The sequence below is a fragment of the Zootoca vivipara genome, chromosome 10, assembly GCF_963506605.1.
Source record: "Zootoca vivipara chromosome 10, rZooViv1.1, whole genome shotgun sequence".
Taxonomy (NCBI): domain Eukaryota; kingdom Metazoa; phylum Chordata; class Lepidosauria; order Squamata; family Lacertidae; genus Zootoca; species Zootoca vivipara.
In genome coordinates this window covers 45,527,538-45,544,613 of record NC_083285.1, presented here as the reverse complement: position 1 = coordinate 45,544,613, position 17,076 = coordinate 45,527,538, and the positions used below count along the sequence as shown (strand labels likewise).

At 46.1% G+C, this 17,076-nt stretch overlaps 1 protein-coding gene across 3 annotated transcripts; it reads right to left on the bottom strand.

Moving 5' to 3' along the window:
- Window positions 1-4,270: 4,270 nt before the first annotated feature.
- On the bottom strand, window positions 4,271-15,950 carry FOXRED2 (FAD dependent oxidoreductase domain containing 2). 3 transcript variants are annotated; one of them, XM_035128287.2, is made up of 10 exons: window positions 14,060-15,950; window positions 13,607-13,665; window positions 11,388-12,171; window positions 10,822-11,073; window positions 9,834-10,100; window positions 9,479-9,645; window positions 8,378-8,543; window positions 6,754-6,995; window positions 6,376-6,546; window positions 4,271-5,972 (listed from the first exon to the last, which is right to left on the bottom strand). In XM_035128287.2, the coding sequence occupies exons 3-10, from the start codon at window positions 11,909-11,911 to the stop codon at window positions 5,710-5,712; spliced, it is 2,052 nt and encodes a 683-aa protein (XP_034984178.2). In that variant the 5' UTR covers window positions 11,912-12,171; window positions 13,607-13,665; window positions 14,060-15,950; the 3' UTR covers window positions 4,271-5,709. The 3 variants fall into 3 exon arrangements, with proteins under 3 accessions (XP_034984178.2, XP_034984179.2, XP_060135848.1); XM_035128288.2 differs by lacking the exon at window positions 14,060-15,950 and having other exon boundaries at window positions 13,607-14,022; XM_060279865.1 differs by lacking the exons at window positions 13,607-13,665; window positions 14,060-15,950 and having other exon boundaries at window positions 11,388-12,923.
- Window positions 15,951-17,076: the final 1,126 nt, after the last annotated feature.

Below are 17,076 nucleotides of genomic sequence, written 5' to 3'. Positions count from 1 at the left end.
TAGAAGACACCCGAAGGCAGCCCTGTTTAGGGAAGTTTTTAAATGTTTGATGTTTTATCATTACAGGTAGGTAGCCGTGTTGGTCTGACGTAGTCGAAACAAAATAAAAAAATTCCTTCCAGCAGCACCTTAAAGACCATCTACCAGTAAGTTTTTTATTTTGGTATGAGAAGTATGCTCATACCAAAATAAAAAACTTACTGGTAGATGGTCTTTAAGGTGCTGCTGGAAGGAATGTTTTATCATGTTTTTAATATTCTGTTGGGAGCTGCCCAAAGGCAGGGTATAGGCGGGGTATAAATAATAAATTATAAACCTGGGGAACTTGTCACGGAGCAAGGGGAAGTCCTGAAGTAACGCACCCCACACCTGCAAATAAACAATGCATCAAACAAGCAAAAACTTCAAAACTGCATTCAAAAAAACACAGTGAATTGTGTTCTAGAGTGATTACTGCACTTACCCCTTTTTGTATCATTGCAAAGATTGCCCATGCAGTTCCTTCTGTACTGGTGGGGAACCTGCGGCCTTGCAGGTATTGCTGGGCTACAACTGACCATTGGCCATACTGCTTTATACTCACAAAAGGGGCTAGCAAAATAAATGGAAAGGCTCCCACTGATTGCAATATTTTTAAAATTCCTGAGCTTTTTTAAAAAGGAAACCATTGAAATTGTTGGGCTTTTTTGGTTTTCCCCTGACATTTTGCCCCCCGATGCCATTTTTATACCCCAAAAAACAGGACATGTCAGGATGTGTTCTGACGTACGGCAAGCCTAGATTAAACTTTATGAATCACCCTTCCCATTCCATAGCTGAGCAAAGGCAGACACTACTTCTGCTGGTGGGCTTGGAAAACACTTTTTTTTTCTTTTAAAGTTCATTACAATAATACAACCGTACAAAACTTATATGCAATATACTACACCATTACAACAGCTGATCCATTTGATCATGACATACATCTTAAAATAAGTTAATAAAAATACTGTTCTGAAAAAAATGAACATATAAAAACGAAACTGCAACTTTCCCAGCCTGCCACAGGACCACTAAGTTCTGTGCAAATAATCTGAATGTGACCTAGGCACTGACAGCAGAGCCATGGGGTGCTGAGCTACTCAAGTACAGTATATTCTAGCCTGTCAAACAGCAGGGGCATAGTCTCTGTGGAGCAGTAGCAAAGCCCACCCTCTCTGAAGTATGTCTTGCAAAATCACTGATTCTGGTAAACTCTGGCTTTGGATGATGAAGCAATACTTTTGCAATCTCCAGCCCTAACCCCTGGTTGGCCATGCTGACACTGGGTTCTGGGTTGAGACAGCTGTACCGATTACACTTAGGAAACAGCAGCAAAACCTGGAAGAAGAAAAAGATTGAGGGCGGCATTCAACTAAGCCTTAGACCCATTACAATAGACCCACTGAAATGAATAAACATGACAGTGGGACAGACTACCTTGGAAGGCGATTGACTCATCCATTGGGCGTTTTGAAAGAGAGGTTGGATGGCCATCTGCCAGGGATTCTTCAGCTGTGATTCCTGCACTGCAGTGGGTTGGACTAGATGACTTTGGGGACCCCTTCCAGCTCTACAATGATTTAAAGTCAATCAATTTCAATGAGTCTACTCTGAGTCAAGCTTAGTTGACTACCAATCTGAGCACATTGTTAAGGATGATGAATGAAACTCTGAGAGGAATGGAGGTAGCTTGATAGTGGCACATTCTCAAGCGAGAAAGTTCTGCAGGTTTCCGGTGTGGCCTCAGGTTGAACTGAACAAAGGCGATCCCTTCTCTTGATACTGCATCTGTTTTCACCCCAAGACACACAGAGAAAAGGGTGACAGAAAAAACGACCCCTTTCTAAAGCATTTTTTTAAAAAGAAAACCACCAGTTAAAGGTAACACATACACTGTCAATAGGTTTTTTTGAGTAATTACAGGAATAAGAGGAGAGGGAGAGAATAAGGCTGTATATACTGAGTCTGCACTATCTTTTAGATAAGGAATTCAAATCTCCCAGTATGACAGATTTGTATGATCATCACATACACCAACTTAGCCAGAGGCCCCAGCTGCAAAAGACCTAGAAAAGTATTAGACATAGTTTTTAGCACAACATGTGCCAATGGGAGCTTGTTCCCCTTCTCCACTAATGCAGCCTGATGAAACATTTTTTTTTTTTATTTTTTTAAACATACTTTTTATTAATTTTACAAAATACAAAAAAACAAAAAAACGGTACATACTTAAACCCCTTTTCCACCTCCTTCCTACCCACCCACATGGGTCCTCCCCTGCCACAGAAGTATCCCATGTTTGTGAACAGTCAGAAATGGTCCATTTTATGCTTGGATTTCTGTCCTCCTCCCCCTCCCCTGACCCCAAAGCCCCCCCCTGCCACCAGGGAGCTCCAGCAAACCAGGGCAGTACGCAGGAGGACATCCATCCAACCATCTATTGTTATACCAAAAAAAGAGAAAAATAGAAATAGGAAAAAAAGGGGAAAAAGAAAAGGCGAAGAAAAAAAAGAAAAAGAAAAAAACAATACAAAACAGAAAAAATTTTCTTGCATTCATAGTTGAAAAACCATATTTTATGGGCTTCCCCTCCCCCCCTTCCCCGGTTTTCATCCCTTTTTTATCATCTGCAACAGTTTCTTACTTTATAAAAATACACCTTTGTATCTTATACAACTTATAAATCAATTGTTAACATTTTCATCTAATATTCAAATCACTGAAAATTCAAACTCCCATTTTCTCTTCCCGTGCCTAATTTTTTTTTTTCTCCCTCTATAAGCCTCCATATTTTCACATTTTCCAAAATCCATTCACTTTTAAAACTATAACTATTCTCAATTTAACCTTACATCCCCGATTACCGGCTCCACCCCCCCCCAATCCAGCAAATTCCAAAATCAGCAGACCAGTTATAAACCTGTTAATCCATCCTTATAATCACAACATCACTTTCCCTTCACCCCACCCCCTGTTTACAGTCTCTTGCCATCCAGGTCACCATACAGGACCCCTGAATTTCTTCTCTTCTCTGCATATTTTTTCCTTCTTCCCTGTGGGCGTTCTGGAGTTCCAATAATACCAATCGTGCCCCCCTCAAAGACAGGGCACTCCATCCAACTTTTTGTAGAGTAGAGTCATCATTTTTTTCATGGTGTGTTTCATTTTGTGTTGAATCATCACAGTCCTCATCTTCATCTTTTCCTTCCCCATCATTGTCATTCTCACATTGCTCTTTTTCAGTGTCAAAAGCTTCATCTCCTAGAAAATCATATTCCGCCATCACCTCCTGAAATTTCTGCTGTAACTCCTGTCGTCGTGTCTCCTCTTGACATAACTCTATTCTTGTTTCCCACATTAAGGTCAAAACAGACCGCTGGAACTCAGGGGAACACTTTTTTGTTGACATATTTCAGTCCTGCCAAGGTCAAAACTTATCACGTGGGGTGGAATATGATCACAGTTTATTTTCTCGACTCCATTTTAACAAGCTGGCTGCATTCTTCAAGTCTTGTTAACAATAAAGTTCGAACTCACATTTCACAAGCACTTAAGCCAAAAAAGAAATTCCACAAAGTCCAGAAATACAAAGTGAAGTAAAAATTGACTTATAAATCCTGATCAACTCACTGAATTGCCTAGGCTGCCGGCTCCCGAGGGAAAGAAAGGTTTTTCTTAGGCTTTACCTCATTGCTGCAGGGCAGTCATAAACCACAGTCTCTCTCCCCTTTTCACCCTGCATCAAAGGGGATATTCTCTTTGATGCCTTTGAGGGATCCTTTTGAATTACAAATCTTCTGTTTATGGCTTCGGGTTTCTATTTACTGTCTCTTTGTTGCCGTGGGGGGGGGTGGCTTCCTCTTTTCTCCCCTCTCTCCCAGACCAAATTGTTTTATAATCCAAATCGTGAGGTTACTTACAGTCTTTTCCAATCGTTTTATTTTCGGAAGAATCCAGCGCTCTCCGCCTTCGGCTTGAAGCTTCTCCCTGCTAGAATAACGTTGCCGCTCAAAATGGCCCCCGCGACTTCTACCCTCCTCGCTCCGGAGCTCTTATTAGAGCTAACCGAAGAGTTGGGGAGTCCGGATTGGGTCTGTGCCGAGCAAATTGCCCTCGGGACGCCCTTCCCGAGGTTCTAAGGGGCGCAGCGTTGCTCTCGCTGCCCTCCCCACTCCTAGCAGAGACGGGCCGTCTCGGAGACGAGACGAAACCCCGCCGATCGACGCTGGCGCTGAATCCGGAAGCCGCCTGATGAAACATTTTGCCAGTGTTTACTTTCAGTTTTGCAGAATCCTGGCTTGTTACGAATGAACTAGATATCCTAGTTTAGAACGATTTATTGTCAGTTTCAAAACAAGCCAACTTCAAACCACAAGCCAAGAAGCCAGCTTCTTTATCCAGAGTTTGTTTTAAACCAGGATCTGTGGTTTTAAAGTAACTGAAGAGACAGAATTAAAAAAAGTGATGCCTTTGGGCCCAGAGATTGTCTGCATGCAAAACATGTGCAGCCACTGTGCCACGGGTCATTCCCTTCCATGTGCCCTAACCCTGTAAGTTCATCCTGCCAAGTTCTAAATTTGCAGCAGGGTTTTGGTTAGGCATTGGACCCCTTTTCATTTCAATTCTCCAGACCAAATGGTAGGCGAGAAATGAGGTTTAAGTATTTATAGATAAAGCAAGAGGGCTAAAGTGTATCTCTCCCAAAGAATCAGTTGCTGGAAAGGTGTCCCCCCCCCCCGGAAGCACAAGTGCTGTGTTTGTGGCAGGTAGAAGGCTATTCTGTCCATCTGCTAAAGAGCAAGGGAATATAGATAAAAGACAAGACTCTTTCTGGCTTGGTCTCTTGGAAGTGTGTAGGGGTGCAATAAAGTGCAGATAGTTTTCCTACCTACTCTTACATTTTTTTTAAAAAAAATAGGATATTATAAATACAATCATCACAATAGAAAATAAAAATTAATCACAACTGAACTTAATTAATGAAGCTTTCTAACTAGGTGTAGTGCAAACAGGAGAGATATTTTGTTAAGAGTGCAGGAATTCTCCTTCCTTTCAAGGGCAAGCTGGCACACAAGAATGCCAGGGATGCAGAACAAGTTGATGAATGTGGCAGCAGTGCATTTTGTCAAACGTGGAACAAAGGGATCCCCCTTCTCTCCTGTATACAATATTATTTCCCTGCATTGGACATTAGCAGCATTCCTTTAGCCAATACTACCGAACTGATTGTAAAGTCATGCACATACGAAATCTGCAAGGTTATGCAAGGACAAAATAACACATAGCATCCATAACCAACGACTTTTGCTGTGGATCACCACAAAACATGCAGTCAGGAGTAATATTCCGTGGCAAGTCATCTGTGCAATCCCTTTTTCTCCCCTGCGACAAGCTAGAGACTGGCCCCTACAGCAGAAACGCAACACCACCAGCAGGCTACAACAGTGAACAGGAGTGACAGGATGCCTCACATTACCCAGTTTCAGCCCCCACTTATCCTGTAAAAGACTCTGCTCTTCATAAATAACACCAGATCAACACAAGTCTTTGGCAAGTCATGGTCCCCCATAAAGGAATGGGCAGGAATCCAAGTCAAGTATACGCAGTGGAAGCTGGAGCCCCAGGAGAGGTCTATGTCATGGTACCGTGACCACAATCATTGTGGTTTCCGATGCAGTCTAAGGAAGGCTAAAGTTCATCCTTGGTGCTTATGAGATGCTGCAGCTGGTGGTTTGGTATCATGTGATCTTCCAACAGCGGGTCATGTGACTGTGTACTGCCAGTTTCCCGCTCATCTGGGGAGTCCACAGCAGTGTAGTCTTCAAGCAGTCCTGCTTCTACTCCATGACGACTAAGCCTCTCATTACCCATGAGCCCTTGCATTCTCATGTATCCCTGCTGGCAGAAGGGAGGCAATTTCTGACGCGTGAGGGCGAACAGGAAGCAGGACTCTAAACAAAAGGGGGAAATGTTCCACGTTACCATCCTTATGAGTGTTACCATCCTTAGGAACTTTTAAATTAAAAAATTCCAGCCTGAACCTACAAATCAAAGAGATTGGTAATATGAATATTTTCCATCAACATTAATTAAATTTCTCTATTTAGCTTACAAGTTGGTGCAGGGGGAGTTTGGTGGTTACTTGTATGTAACTCACTTCCTAAGCAGAAAACACTAGAGGCTAAATGGCTTAGGGGAAGGAGCTGTAGCTCAGTGGCAAGAGAAGACGCCAGATTCAAACCCTGATATTTCCTCAATTGTTAACTGGCTCCCCTCCACCTGCTTCTTCCGGTTGTTGTTTTTTTGCCTCGGCCCACTACACAGTGGTTTCCAGCCAACCAGTCCACAGGTTACCTGCATAGAATCTGCGCAGGTCAGTTTCCAAGCAATTCTCCAAGAACCGTCTCAGCGGGAGGATGTGGGCATTTGGAGCAGTCCAGTCTGTCAGAAAGTCCTCCACAATGTGATGGATGGCGTCTGGGCGGGGCAAGGGCCAGTCTGGTGGGCAGAGCCTCATCTCACGCTCTGTTGGGAGAGTCATTGGGAGCGCCAAACATAAAAGTACATCCAGGATGAAGAATCGAGGGTGGGGCGGACATGGTGGGCCAGATGTTTCCCAAGCCTGACTCAAGGTTTCTAACATCCCTCCCCCCAAAAAAATGGTTAGAGAGGCACAACAATGAAAAGCAGGAATGCTTGCAGCAGGAAGAACTGAAAACCCACTTTGCTTACCGGTAGGGAGGCGTTTGTAGTAATAAATGACAGGATGCAGGAAATTGGACTGCCAAGCATGGCGTGCTTCACCCACAGCGCGGTTGTAATAGAAGACGTCCTTGTCAGGCCCAGAAAAATTCTTCCCATACTCCATCACAATGACAAAAAGCCCATTCTGAACTTTTTTCCCTGTGCGCCATTCCAGGTCTTGCAGGACCCCAACTGGATACTCCTCCAGGTACTCAAATTCTGTGGCATTCCTAGGCACAACCAGAACAAATAGTCTTAGGATCACTTAGCAAAATATGCAGGTGCTGGTGGACTCAGAGGACTAGATAAGACTGCACTCTCCCACCCAGGAATATGGGCTTCACAGCTTGCTAGTGGTCCTACACTTCGCTTTACTCTTAGCAATGGCTACTAGCCAATGGCTACTATGCTCCGCATCCATGGCCAAAGGCTGTAAGGCTTCTGGATCCCGGTTGCTGGAAACCACAGGAGGGGAGAGTGCTCTTGTGCTCGAATCCTGCTTATGGTTTTCCCACTGGGGGAATAGGATGCTGGTCCAGATCGACCACTGGTCTGATCCAGGACATTCTTCTTCTAGGATTGTCTGGAAGGCTGGTACACTGTGCCCTCTGCTGGAAGAGAGATCTGAATAATTTCATTCATGTCTTAGTGACCATGTGAGGCTGCCCATGCGAAAGGGTTGTAGCCCAGTGGCAGAGCACATGAAATCTCAAGGTAAGGCTGGCAAGGAGTCCTGCCTGAAACCTTGGCGAGCCACTGCCAGTCAGGGCAGGCACTACTGAATAGACAAGACAGTCTGACTCAAGGCCACAGTGCAAGATTGCTTGAAAAACTGCAGCTGCTACCATAGAATCATAGAATCATAGAGTTGGAAGAGACCACAAGGGTCATCCAGTCCAACCCCCTGCCAAGCAGGAAACACCATCAAAGCATTCCTGACAGATGGCTGTCAAGCCTCTGCTTAAAGACCTCCAAAGAAGGAGACTCCACCACACTCCTTGGCAGCAAATTCCACTGCCGAACAGCTCTTACTGTCAGGAAGTTCATCCTATTCGTGTTGGGTAGGAGTTGGCACAGTCATATTACACCTGCTCTGAAACACCTGCTGGGTCCAATTCCAGGTGCTGGCTTAGTCCTATGCTGTCTGGGTCCCTGGTACTGCAAGGACCTGCCTATTCCAAATGAACTACCCTGAAATGCAGGGGTAGGAAACCCCTGGTTCTCCAGATGTTGCTGGATCACAGCTCCCATCTACCACTGACTTTGCTGGCTGGGCTTGATGAGAGCTAGAGTTGAAGAACCTCTGGAAGGCATCAAATTGGCTGCTTCTGGGTTAACAACAGCCAAGGCAGCCTTGCTTCAGGTCCCATCCATCACACCCAGAGGTCAGACTGGCCCCCACAAGAAGGATGGGCCTTCTTGACTGCTATGCCAGAACTTCAGAACACTATTTCATGGGATGTGTGTTTGGCTCCCTCCCTCCTGGATTCCTGGAATGTCTTGAGGCTGCAAAGCAAGGAATGGAAGAGGAAATTGAATGGCACTGCTAAGATATATTTCTAGGGGCCACAGTCTTCAAAGGAAGGAAACGAAGGGAGCATTACTCACTCACTCTTTTAGCAGAATGACATCCGCTAGCACAGTGAACATCTGATAGAGCCCAGACGCCTCATTCACTCGCTTGACAATGGCATTCGTTAGCTGCATAATGGGGTAGAGGGAGGATGGCCAGGGGACTCCGTGGTGACGGACTTCTAATAAGCGATGAACTACGCGAGCTGCGAGAGGTGGGTAGGGAGAGAGAGAGAGAGAGATTAAATTAAAATGTACAGTACTTACAAGCTAAGGAGGAAGGAGGACATAAAATGCTGGTTACTCTTCATTCACATAATTTTAACTGGAACCAGGGGTAGGGAGTCTGCCCCCCCTGATGATGTTGGACTACAACTCCCATCCTCACTGACTATAGGCCAACATCTGGAGGGCCACAAGTTCTTCAACCCCAATATAAAGAGGTAAAGGCCTCTCCTCTTGTAATGATCTTCATGCAATGTCCTCTATTACTCCAGAGCATAGCTGCCAAGTTTTCCCTTTTCTCACAAGGAAGCCTATTCAGCATAAGGGAATTTCCCTTAAAATAAGGGATAACTTGGCAGCTATGCTCCAGAGGCAGGTGAGAACTGTTAACAGTGGAACACGGACTGCCTTAGTAGGTGGTGGGCTCTCCTATGCTGGAGGTCTGTAAGCAGAGGCCACTTCTCAGGGATGCAGCAGTTATAAGATTATTGCACTGTGCAGGGGGTTGAATTGAAGGACTTCTAAGGTCTCTTCCAACTATAAAATGATATATATCTATCTCCACAGACTCCACATACGGTTCCAAGACATAATAAAATTTTCCAGCTCTCCTATGTTATTTCCCTTTATTTATAGTAGCATTTCTGTTGTTAGTACACTTTGGAAACAACGACAGTCTGCATCTGTACTGGGATTGTTTTTAAGGCATTTTCATTCTTTTATTGCTGACCTGGCCTCCTTTGGGAGAAAGGGCGGAATTATTAATTTTAATAATAAAGGCAATAACAAGTGTTGCATTGTTCAATGAAAGTAATAATAATAAAAAAGAAGAGAAACACACCATACCAGAGCAGCTTCAGCTGGCTGGCTGACGTTGGCTTTCTCTACAACCCACTCATCATGTCTCCAAGCTCACCTGTGTATCGGAACCCGTGAATGAAGCCCCCAGCAGATTTCCTGAAGTCAACTGAGTGGCTTGCGGTGCCCAGAACAAAAAGGCCCCGAGTGGCTTTGGCTTCGTAACTGGGCTTGATGAGAGGATACTTCTTCTTACTGCCTTTGCCTTGCATCAGCCCCACAGACCTGTGTGGGGTGGGGAAAGGGCAAATGGAGACAGTTGAGGCTGAAATAGAGTAAGGTTATGGGTGTGTGTCTGAAAGGATCTCAGCCAAAATCCAAACCAGAACTTTCCAGCTATGTCCCCTGCCCAGCCCCCATGCCCCCTGGTCTCATGCATCTTCCTTGTCACTTTGGGCCCAGGCCTATCTCACTTGTTGAATATGGAGAAGTCGAATTTCCAGCCGAGGCAGCCAATGGCGCGGTCGTAAGGTGCTCGAGTGGCAAAGTTGTCCAGCTCGTCCTGAGGGAGGAGGATGGAATCTGCTTCGCTGCTGTTGCTGTTCTCCAGGTAGAAGCGGAGGGTGATGTGCAGCTTTCCTTTCTTATCCTTGACGAGAACCAAGTCTTCCAAGTCACCTTCCAGAAGCCCATCTAGGGACTTCAGCTGATATGTGTCCAGGAGGCCGTTGTTAACGGCTCTAAGGAAGGGAGCATTTATTGGTTACATATATTTAAAAATGGCTCCACGTTCAGAGAATTTCCAAGTGGAGTACAGATAATGGGAACTGGGAGTCCCAAGAGTTGTAGGGTCACAAGACAGATGGGATTTAGTGCTCTGCATGTCAACTGTGGAAATATCATTGCCAGCCGGCGTAGAGAACCTGGTATAAGGCACTCCTTCTCTGTAGTCATGTTCTTTATTGGTTTTAATAATGCTGGGGATGAGGAAGTCCAAAATTTGTTTGACAGCATTTATTGTGTGTTCTTTTGAGAACACAATGGAAAGGCAGTTAAGAAATGCAAGAGAACAGTGACTTGTAAAAGACCGAGGATAAACAGTGAGGAAAACGCATAATTACTCTTACTCTTGTTTTTAACCTTTTGTGTGTGTGTGTGGGGGGGGGGGTGTTAGTCAATTTTAGTTCACATTTTCAGAAAGTGGACTACAACTCCCATCAGCCTTAGCCAGCACTGTGCTGAGTAGGGCTGAAGGGAACTGTAGTCCAGAACAGCTGGAGAGCACCAGGTTAGGAAAGGCTGGCTGGCTTTGGGAGAGTCCCGGGAGCCAGCATTAAGGGGCCTAGCATGCTGGGCATTGCCCATGCCTTTCTTAAATGATGTTATATAATGCTTTCCCCACAGCCTTTATGGCACCCCTGAATGTTTAGTAGTCACTTCTCATTGATAAAAGGTTCTTACCTCAAATCTCCAACATAGTGAGTGGCCCAGGAAAGGCGAACACGAGAGCGGCCCACCATGTGCACGAAATTGGTGACGCCCAAAATGTTCTCCGCTGTCTCAAAGGCAGAGTTTCCTCGGCCCAAGATCAGTACAGATTGGCCAAGGAAGTCTTCTGGATTGATGGACACAGACTCATAGCCCTCGACGTATTCTGAACCAGGGAAGTTCACTTTGTTAGGAACCCACGTTCCCGTAGCCACCAATAGGACACTGAAACATATAGTAATGATTTTGATCAGGCTTGCTGAAGGCATAGCCAATCCAGAAGTTCTGTTCCAATTTCGAAAGCTATTGCAGGCTAGACAGCAGGACTGGGGAAGCTGTAGCTCTCCGTATGTCATTGGACTCCAGTTCCCATCATTGCTGACACTGGCCATGTCATCTGGGGCTGAAGGGAGTTGGAGTCCAACAAGATCTGGAGGGCCAATAGTTCTGTAGGAAATTACACTTTCACAATCAGGTCCAATCGGAGCTGTGCCATGTGAACATTTCCCTCCTCTAAGTAGGTTTTCTTCATGACTCACCTGCATTTATAGAACTGAGCATTCTGGTCAGTAAGGATGAAGAAATGGCCATTCCATGCCTTAATGTCCTTTTCCAGCATCACACGGGTGATGGATGTGTTGTAACGCACCTGGAGGTCTAGCATGGAAGCAAAGTCCCCCAGGTAACGCACCATGGCATCAGCGTCTGGGAAAAAGTCCTTGGAGTAGTGTCGAAAGAGCAGCCGGCGGTTGTGGCTGAGTAGCGAGTTCCAGTCATGGCGAAGGTTGAACTCACTGTTGGATTTGCCAGTGTAACGCTTGTTGACACTTATAAGCTTTCGGTGGCGTGGATACAGGGCAAAAAAGCCCCCGGGCGCACAGCTGCGTTCAAAGACCACATAGTCTCGGCCTGCATGCTGGAGGAAATATGCCATCTGCAAGCCCGCGGGGCCAGCCCCAATGACACAGTAGTCATGGTACAGGGCACCAGTAGCCCTGCAGGAGGCCAAACCGAAGGCAAAGATTAACAGAAGTTCTTGCACACACTTCGAAGGAGATGGCATTATACTTGTGGACAACAGAGTGAAGTGAAATCTGTTCAAGGCAAATATAAGAGCTGAAAAGACTCAAGTTAAAATAAGTTCAATGAGAACTGCTAAGGGTGCTTAATTATTTGGAACTAGGATGATATACTTGATAGGCTCAGCTTTGTGTCTTGTCTCCTCTCCAAGATGCTGCAGTCCAGACCACAAAGTGGGATATGCAAGCAGCAGCCACATCACTATCTTCTGCTGAGGAACCATATTCCAGCCACAGACAGGAGCTACAAGAGTGAGAAGATAGGCAAGTGTCCTATTTCAAAATCATTTCTGCTCCACGCCATTGCAAAGCATACTGCCCTGAAAACTCACACATCCAAAGCAAAGTGTCACCCTTCTAGACCTGTTTTGTCAGGTCTTTGCTCACCAAATAGTTTTGTGCTGTGAGTGACTGAGTGTGTGTTAGATATGCTATTGTTTGACACCAACCCCCATTAGCTCCATCTTATATGACCAATGCTCAGGGATGATGGGAGTTGTAACTGTGGCAACATCTAGAGGGGCACAGGTTTCCCACCCCTCTTCTATAGGGATGTAGACAGGAGGGGATGGTGACAAAGCCTGAGAACCACCCACAAAAGGCCACTATGCGTGTTACAAAATGAGCTTGCATACTCTGATACACCTCACATATGGTATCTTTTGTGACACATGAATGCTACACATATGGCCTATAGAGGCCTGCTATCTGGGCCCCTATGGAATATGTTGTTACCATATCAATCAGCTTTATTCCCTATCTGCAACCACTGTCATGTACAGCAACCATTCCATCAGGCTGCCAGAGAGGGAGAGAGATGGGACCGCAGGGCCTCTCCCTGGACTAGGCTGAAAGACAAGCAGTTTTTTGCTCCTCTCCACATTTTTCCATTTCTGCTGTTCACTACAAAATCAGTGAGTGCATTCCTCTTTTTAAGTGCTGCCCTTTGCCACCATTTCCCTAGTTCCCATGACAAGGAGTTCTTTCTTTCTTTCTTTCTTTTGGTACTGCCAAGTGTAGAGATAGAATGGTATGTTCTCTTGTCACCATGTGTATTTTACAAGCCCATAAATTCACTTGTTTTGGGATAATGTCACACGTGACCCTGGATAAAATGACAATTTACTAAGTTATTGCACTATATGGTTGGTCAACCAATTATCTGTGGGAATAATTTTCAGCAGGATGATACACAGAGTGGCCAGATGAAAATGATGACAGCGCTCCTGCTACTTTAATGAGTTGTGTGGTCCAAACATGGGGAACTGTTTTCCCTCCAGATGTTGCTGAACTACAACTCCCAAAATCATTGGCCATGTTTGCGGAGGCTGATGGGAGTTGCAGTTCAGCAACATCTGGTGGGCCAAAGGTTCCCCCACCCCGACGTAGATGTTGAAATTTCAGCTTATGAAATTGTTCATATGGACACAAAAACTTGCTTTATGTATCAGACAAGAGAACTCATCCTGATTCCATACTGGCTCAATTCCATCTACTCTGAGCAGCAGTAACTGCTGGATGGCATTGAACCGGAGATCTTCCATTCTACCCCTGAGTGCTTGGTAAATCTGTATTTGTCATATAAATACCATTCTGAGTCTCGGAGGCTATTTTGAGTACGTACGAATGGCAGTGCATGAATGGAAAGCAAAAAAAGAGCCATTTTCAACGGAACTTACGTTCAGCTTTTGCATTCACGTTGCAGATGCAGGAATATTCATGCAACACCCTGGAACAGCTATGAAGGAAGAAGGAAGGCAACAACATAATCTCTCTGCTGAAGAAGTGAACATGTTATCCCTGGGAAACAGGAACAACCCTTATCCTGCTTGTGAAGAAGAGAAGCGTGCTAGCCAAGGAGGATTGGCTATAAGCCTAAATGCTAGGCCAATGGTTAAGGGACCTGCACATGTTACTGGGTTCCTGCTCCCATCAGCCCTAGTCAGCACAGTCCATGGTCAGGGGTAATGTGAGCTGAACCTGCTGGAACTTATCGACATGAACCAACCTCATGGAAATGGGGCTGAAGCTTTTCCTCCCCCAGTAACAGCACCCAGGGACCATTTCCCTCCGCCAAATGGGATGCGGGGCGAGGCTTGGCGGCGTGTCAGGTGCGTGACGTGCTGACGTACCTGGAGCGTCTGGCCGAAGGGAGGAGGCGATCAGGTAGGTCTCAGTCTCGTGCGGCTGCCCCGCAGCGGCGCGCGGCGGAGCTCGTCATAAGAGTGCGTGCTGCTCTAGTCCTCCAAGTAAGGGCCGGGCCTTAAAAGATCGCAGCGAGATGCTGTGCCAGAGCGGCGACCCTCCTCGTTCTCTGCTCCTCTTTACCCAGTCGAACCCGCTCGCTCGTGGGACCCAGTCCGGGCAGATGTGCCACGTGACTCAGGTGCCTCTCGAAGCGCGCGACGAAGCTTTCCGCGCCGCCTTCATTGAGGCGCCGCTACAGCCATTTCCGGGTCACGTGCTGCGAGGGCGAAGCCGAATGGCGTCGCTTTTAAAGGGGCAGACGCCGAAATATCAAATGCTCTCCCCTCCAGCCACAAAGTAAAACCAAAACGACGAAAGAGGCCCGTGGCACCCAAGATACTAACATATGTTCCCTTTAGCCTTTATATTAAGCTCACGGTGCTGTCGTGGCACCCTTAAAGATTGACACATGTATTCTGCTGCCAGAGACTTAATACGGTACATCATCTCCTTTGGAGTGCTATACACCTCCTACTTTAAGTAGGGGCCTTTCTTCCAGGTGTGTGTCTAGGATTCCAGCCTTTGGTATTTGGTCATTCACATACTATACAATTTAGTTCCTTTTAGAATCTAGAACTGACTTGTTTCTAGGGTTTTGGTGCTTTAGATTTTACATCTATCATCTCTCCCAGTATGTGAGGATAGCGGTCAGAATTGACCTCAAAATTGTATTGCCAAATCATGGATTTAGGAAAAAAGAAAACAATGTAAACCATGGGGCCAAAAAGCCATACGTAAATTAAAATAGGTCCAGATGCAGAAAGCCTGTTTGTGGCTGTTTCTTCTATGCAAAACTCCATTTCATGTCATTCATCCGATACAGCTGACTCTGATCCACAGCTTCTCCCTCTCTGGCAATAAAATCCTATGCTGCTTCTTTCCATCCCCATAGCCTCGCTATGGCATTGCCATTGTTTTCATGTCCCAACTTCTTCACCATACCAACTCTTATGAGCCCATTCCCCAACCTCAGAGCTGAGAGAGCGCAATTCAGTGTCGGAAATCCCATTCAAGCACCCAATCTGTATTTAGTAATATCGTGTATCTCTAATACGGAGATAAAAACATCAATGCGAAAGCCCATGGATACAATTAAACCCCCGAAACCTGAGCAACTGGCTGCTGCCATTTTCATTCCTACTTTCCAAAGTAGGAAGTTCAGGCCATTCTGTTGTGAGTTGTTGCTCAGAGTGCAATTTTGTGCATGTTTAGTGTGGCTTACTACAAAGCAAGCATGCACACCGTTGCAGTCTTTGGGTCACTAGGCAAAAAACAAAAAACTTCCCTTGCAGCAAATGCTGCACCCACCAGTGGTGCATTGCTTCAGCGCTGTGAATTGCTAAAAAGGCAGTGCTGAGGCAGAGTAATTAAATTTGATTGGCAGGTGAAATGACTGGCTGTTTATTACTTGGGAAGCGTTTTGGGGATCCATGCTGCTAATCAGCTAGGATCTGCTGCAGCAGGTCAGGTAGCTAAGCTCTTGACAATAAAAGAACACCCAGTTCTTTCAAGGAAACCTTGGTCTCTACACGTTCAGCTCTCTGCAGAAGCTTGAAAGAGATTTAAGTCCACGTGGGAGCTGTTGGAATATTAGAGAAAACCCTGCAGTACCCTCATCTAGCCAGGTCTGTTTGCCAAGGCCATTAATGAGCATCATACAGAAGTTCAAGCAATCACCCCCTTTGGCCACTGCAGAACAAACATTCATTTGACAGAGCTGGTTCTTGCACATGGCTTCAATTCAAGTCACACTTTAGGCTATGGAAGATTATAAATGGTATCTGTGAGGGACAAGGGATACAGGGAAGTCCCTCCCATCTTAAGTTCCAGCCCATCCCCAAGCGCTGGAGAGAGTAGGGAGAGCTCTGCCTCTAGCGGAGAGTCAGGAAGTGGGGTCCGAGGCTCAGGCAAGGTTGCGGAGCCCAGGCACCAGGTGGGACAGGAAGTGGGGGGCCCGGGGGGAAGGCCAATCCCCCCAACTCCCGAATTGCGACGCAAACGTAGGGGGAAGAGGTTGGGTCTCCCAAAGCTTCTGTGCTGGAAGAAAACGCGCCAATCGCCATTCGGAGGTTCTGACACCTCACCTTAAGGATGCATATTTACCGCTCTGAACACTGTAAATAATCAGCACTTAATAAAAGCCTAAAAAGACCATGCTGGAGTCGTTACTCTAGAGTAGCCATATCAGGCCCCCCTGACAGCAACCTCCGAATCTTTTTTTGGCTACTTTGGAGTGCCGCGATGAGCGCGCAAGAGGCTGAGCATTGGAGGCTGGAGGCTGAAGCAGCGAAGCAGGAGCTACGGAACCTTACAGCGCAGGCACAGCAGCAATTGCATGCCGCTCAGGAGGAAGCGCGCGGGGCGCAGGAGGAGCTGAACAAGCTGGTGGACCAGGTGAGGACAAAAGAGGAGACTGAGAAACAGCTAAGGGTGATGGTATTAGACCTGCAGAAGAAGTTGGAAGAGGAAAAAGCCGCTAGAGGTGGGGGGGCGCCCCAGCCGCAGCTAGTCCAAGTGAGAAGGGGACAGAGCCTAGTCACCAAGTTTAGCGGCGACCCTAGGGAGTACCTAGGATTTGAGACAGAAATAAATTATGCGCTGGAATTGCATGCAGCAGAATTCCCAGATGACGCGCACAGAGTCTCCTTTATCATAGAGCATTTGACGGGGGCCGCCCGAGAATGGGTAAGACCGCTCATCGCGCAAAAAAATACTTGCATGAAGAACGCAAAACTATTTCTAGAAGCTTTAAAAATAATGTACGCTAGTGACAGTGAAATGGAGGCCACTAAAGAGGAGCTTCATAACTTAACACAAGGAAAATCGACAGTTAGGGACTACTGGGCGAGATTCACCATGCTGGTGCACAAACTGGGGTGGGATCTGCAAAGTGAGCCAGTGA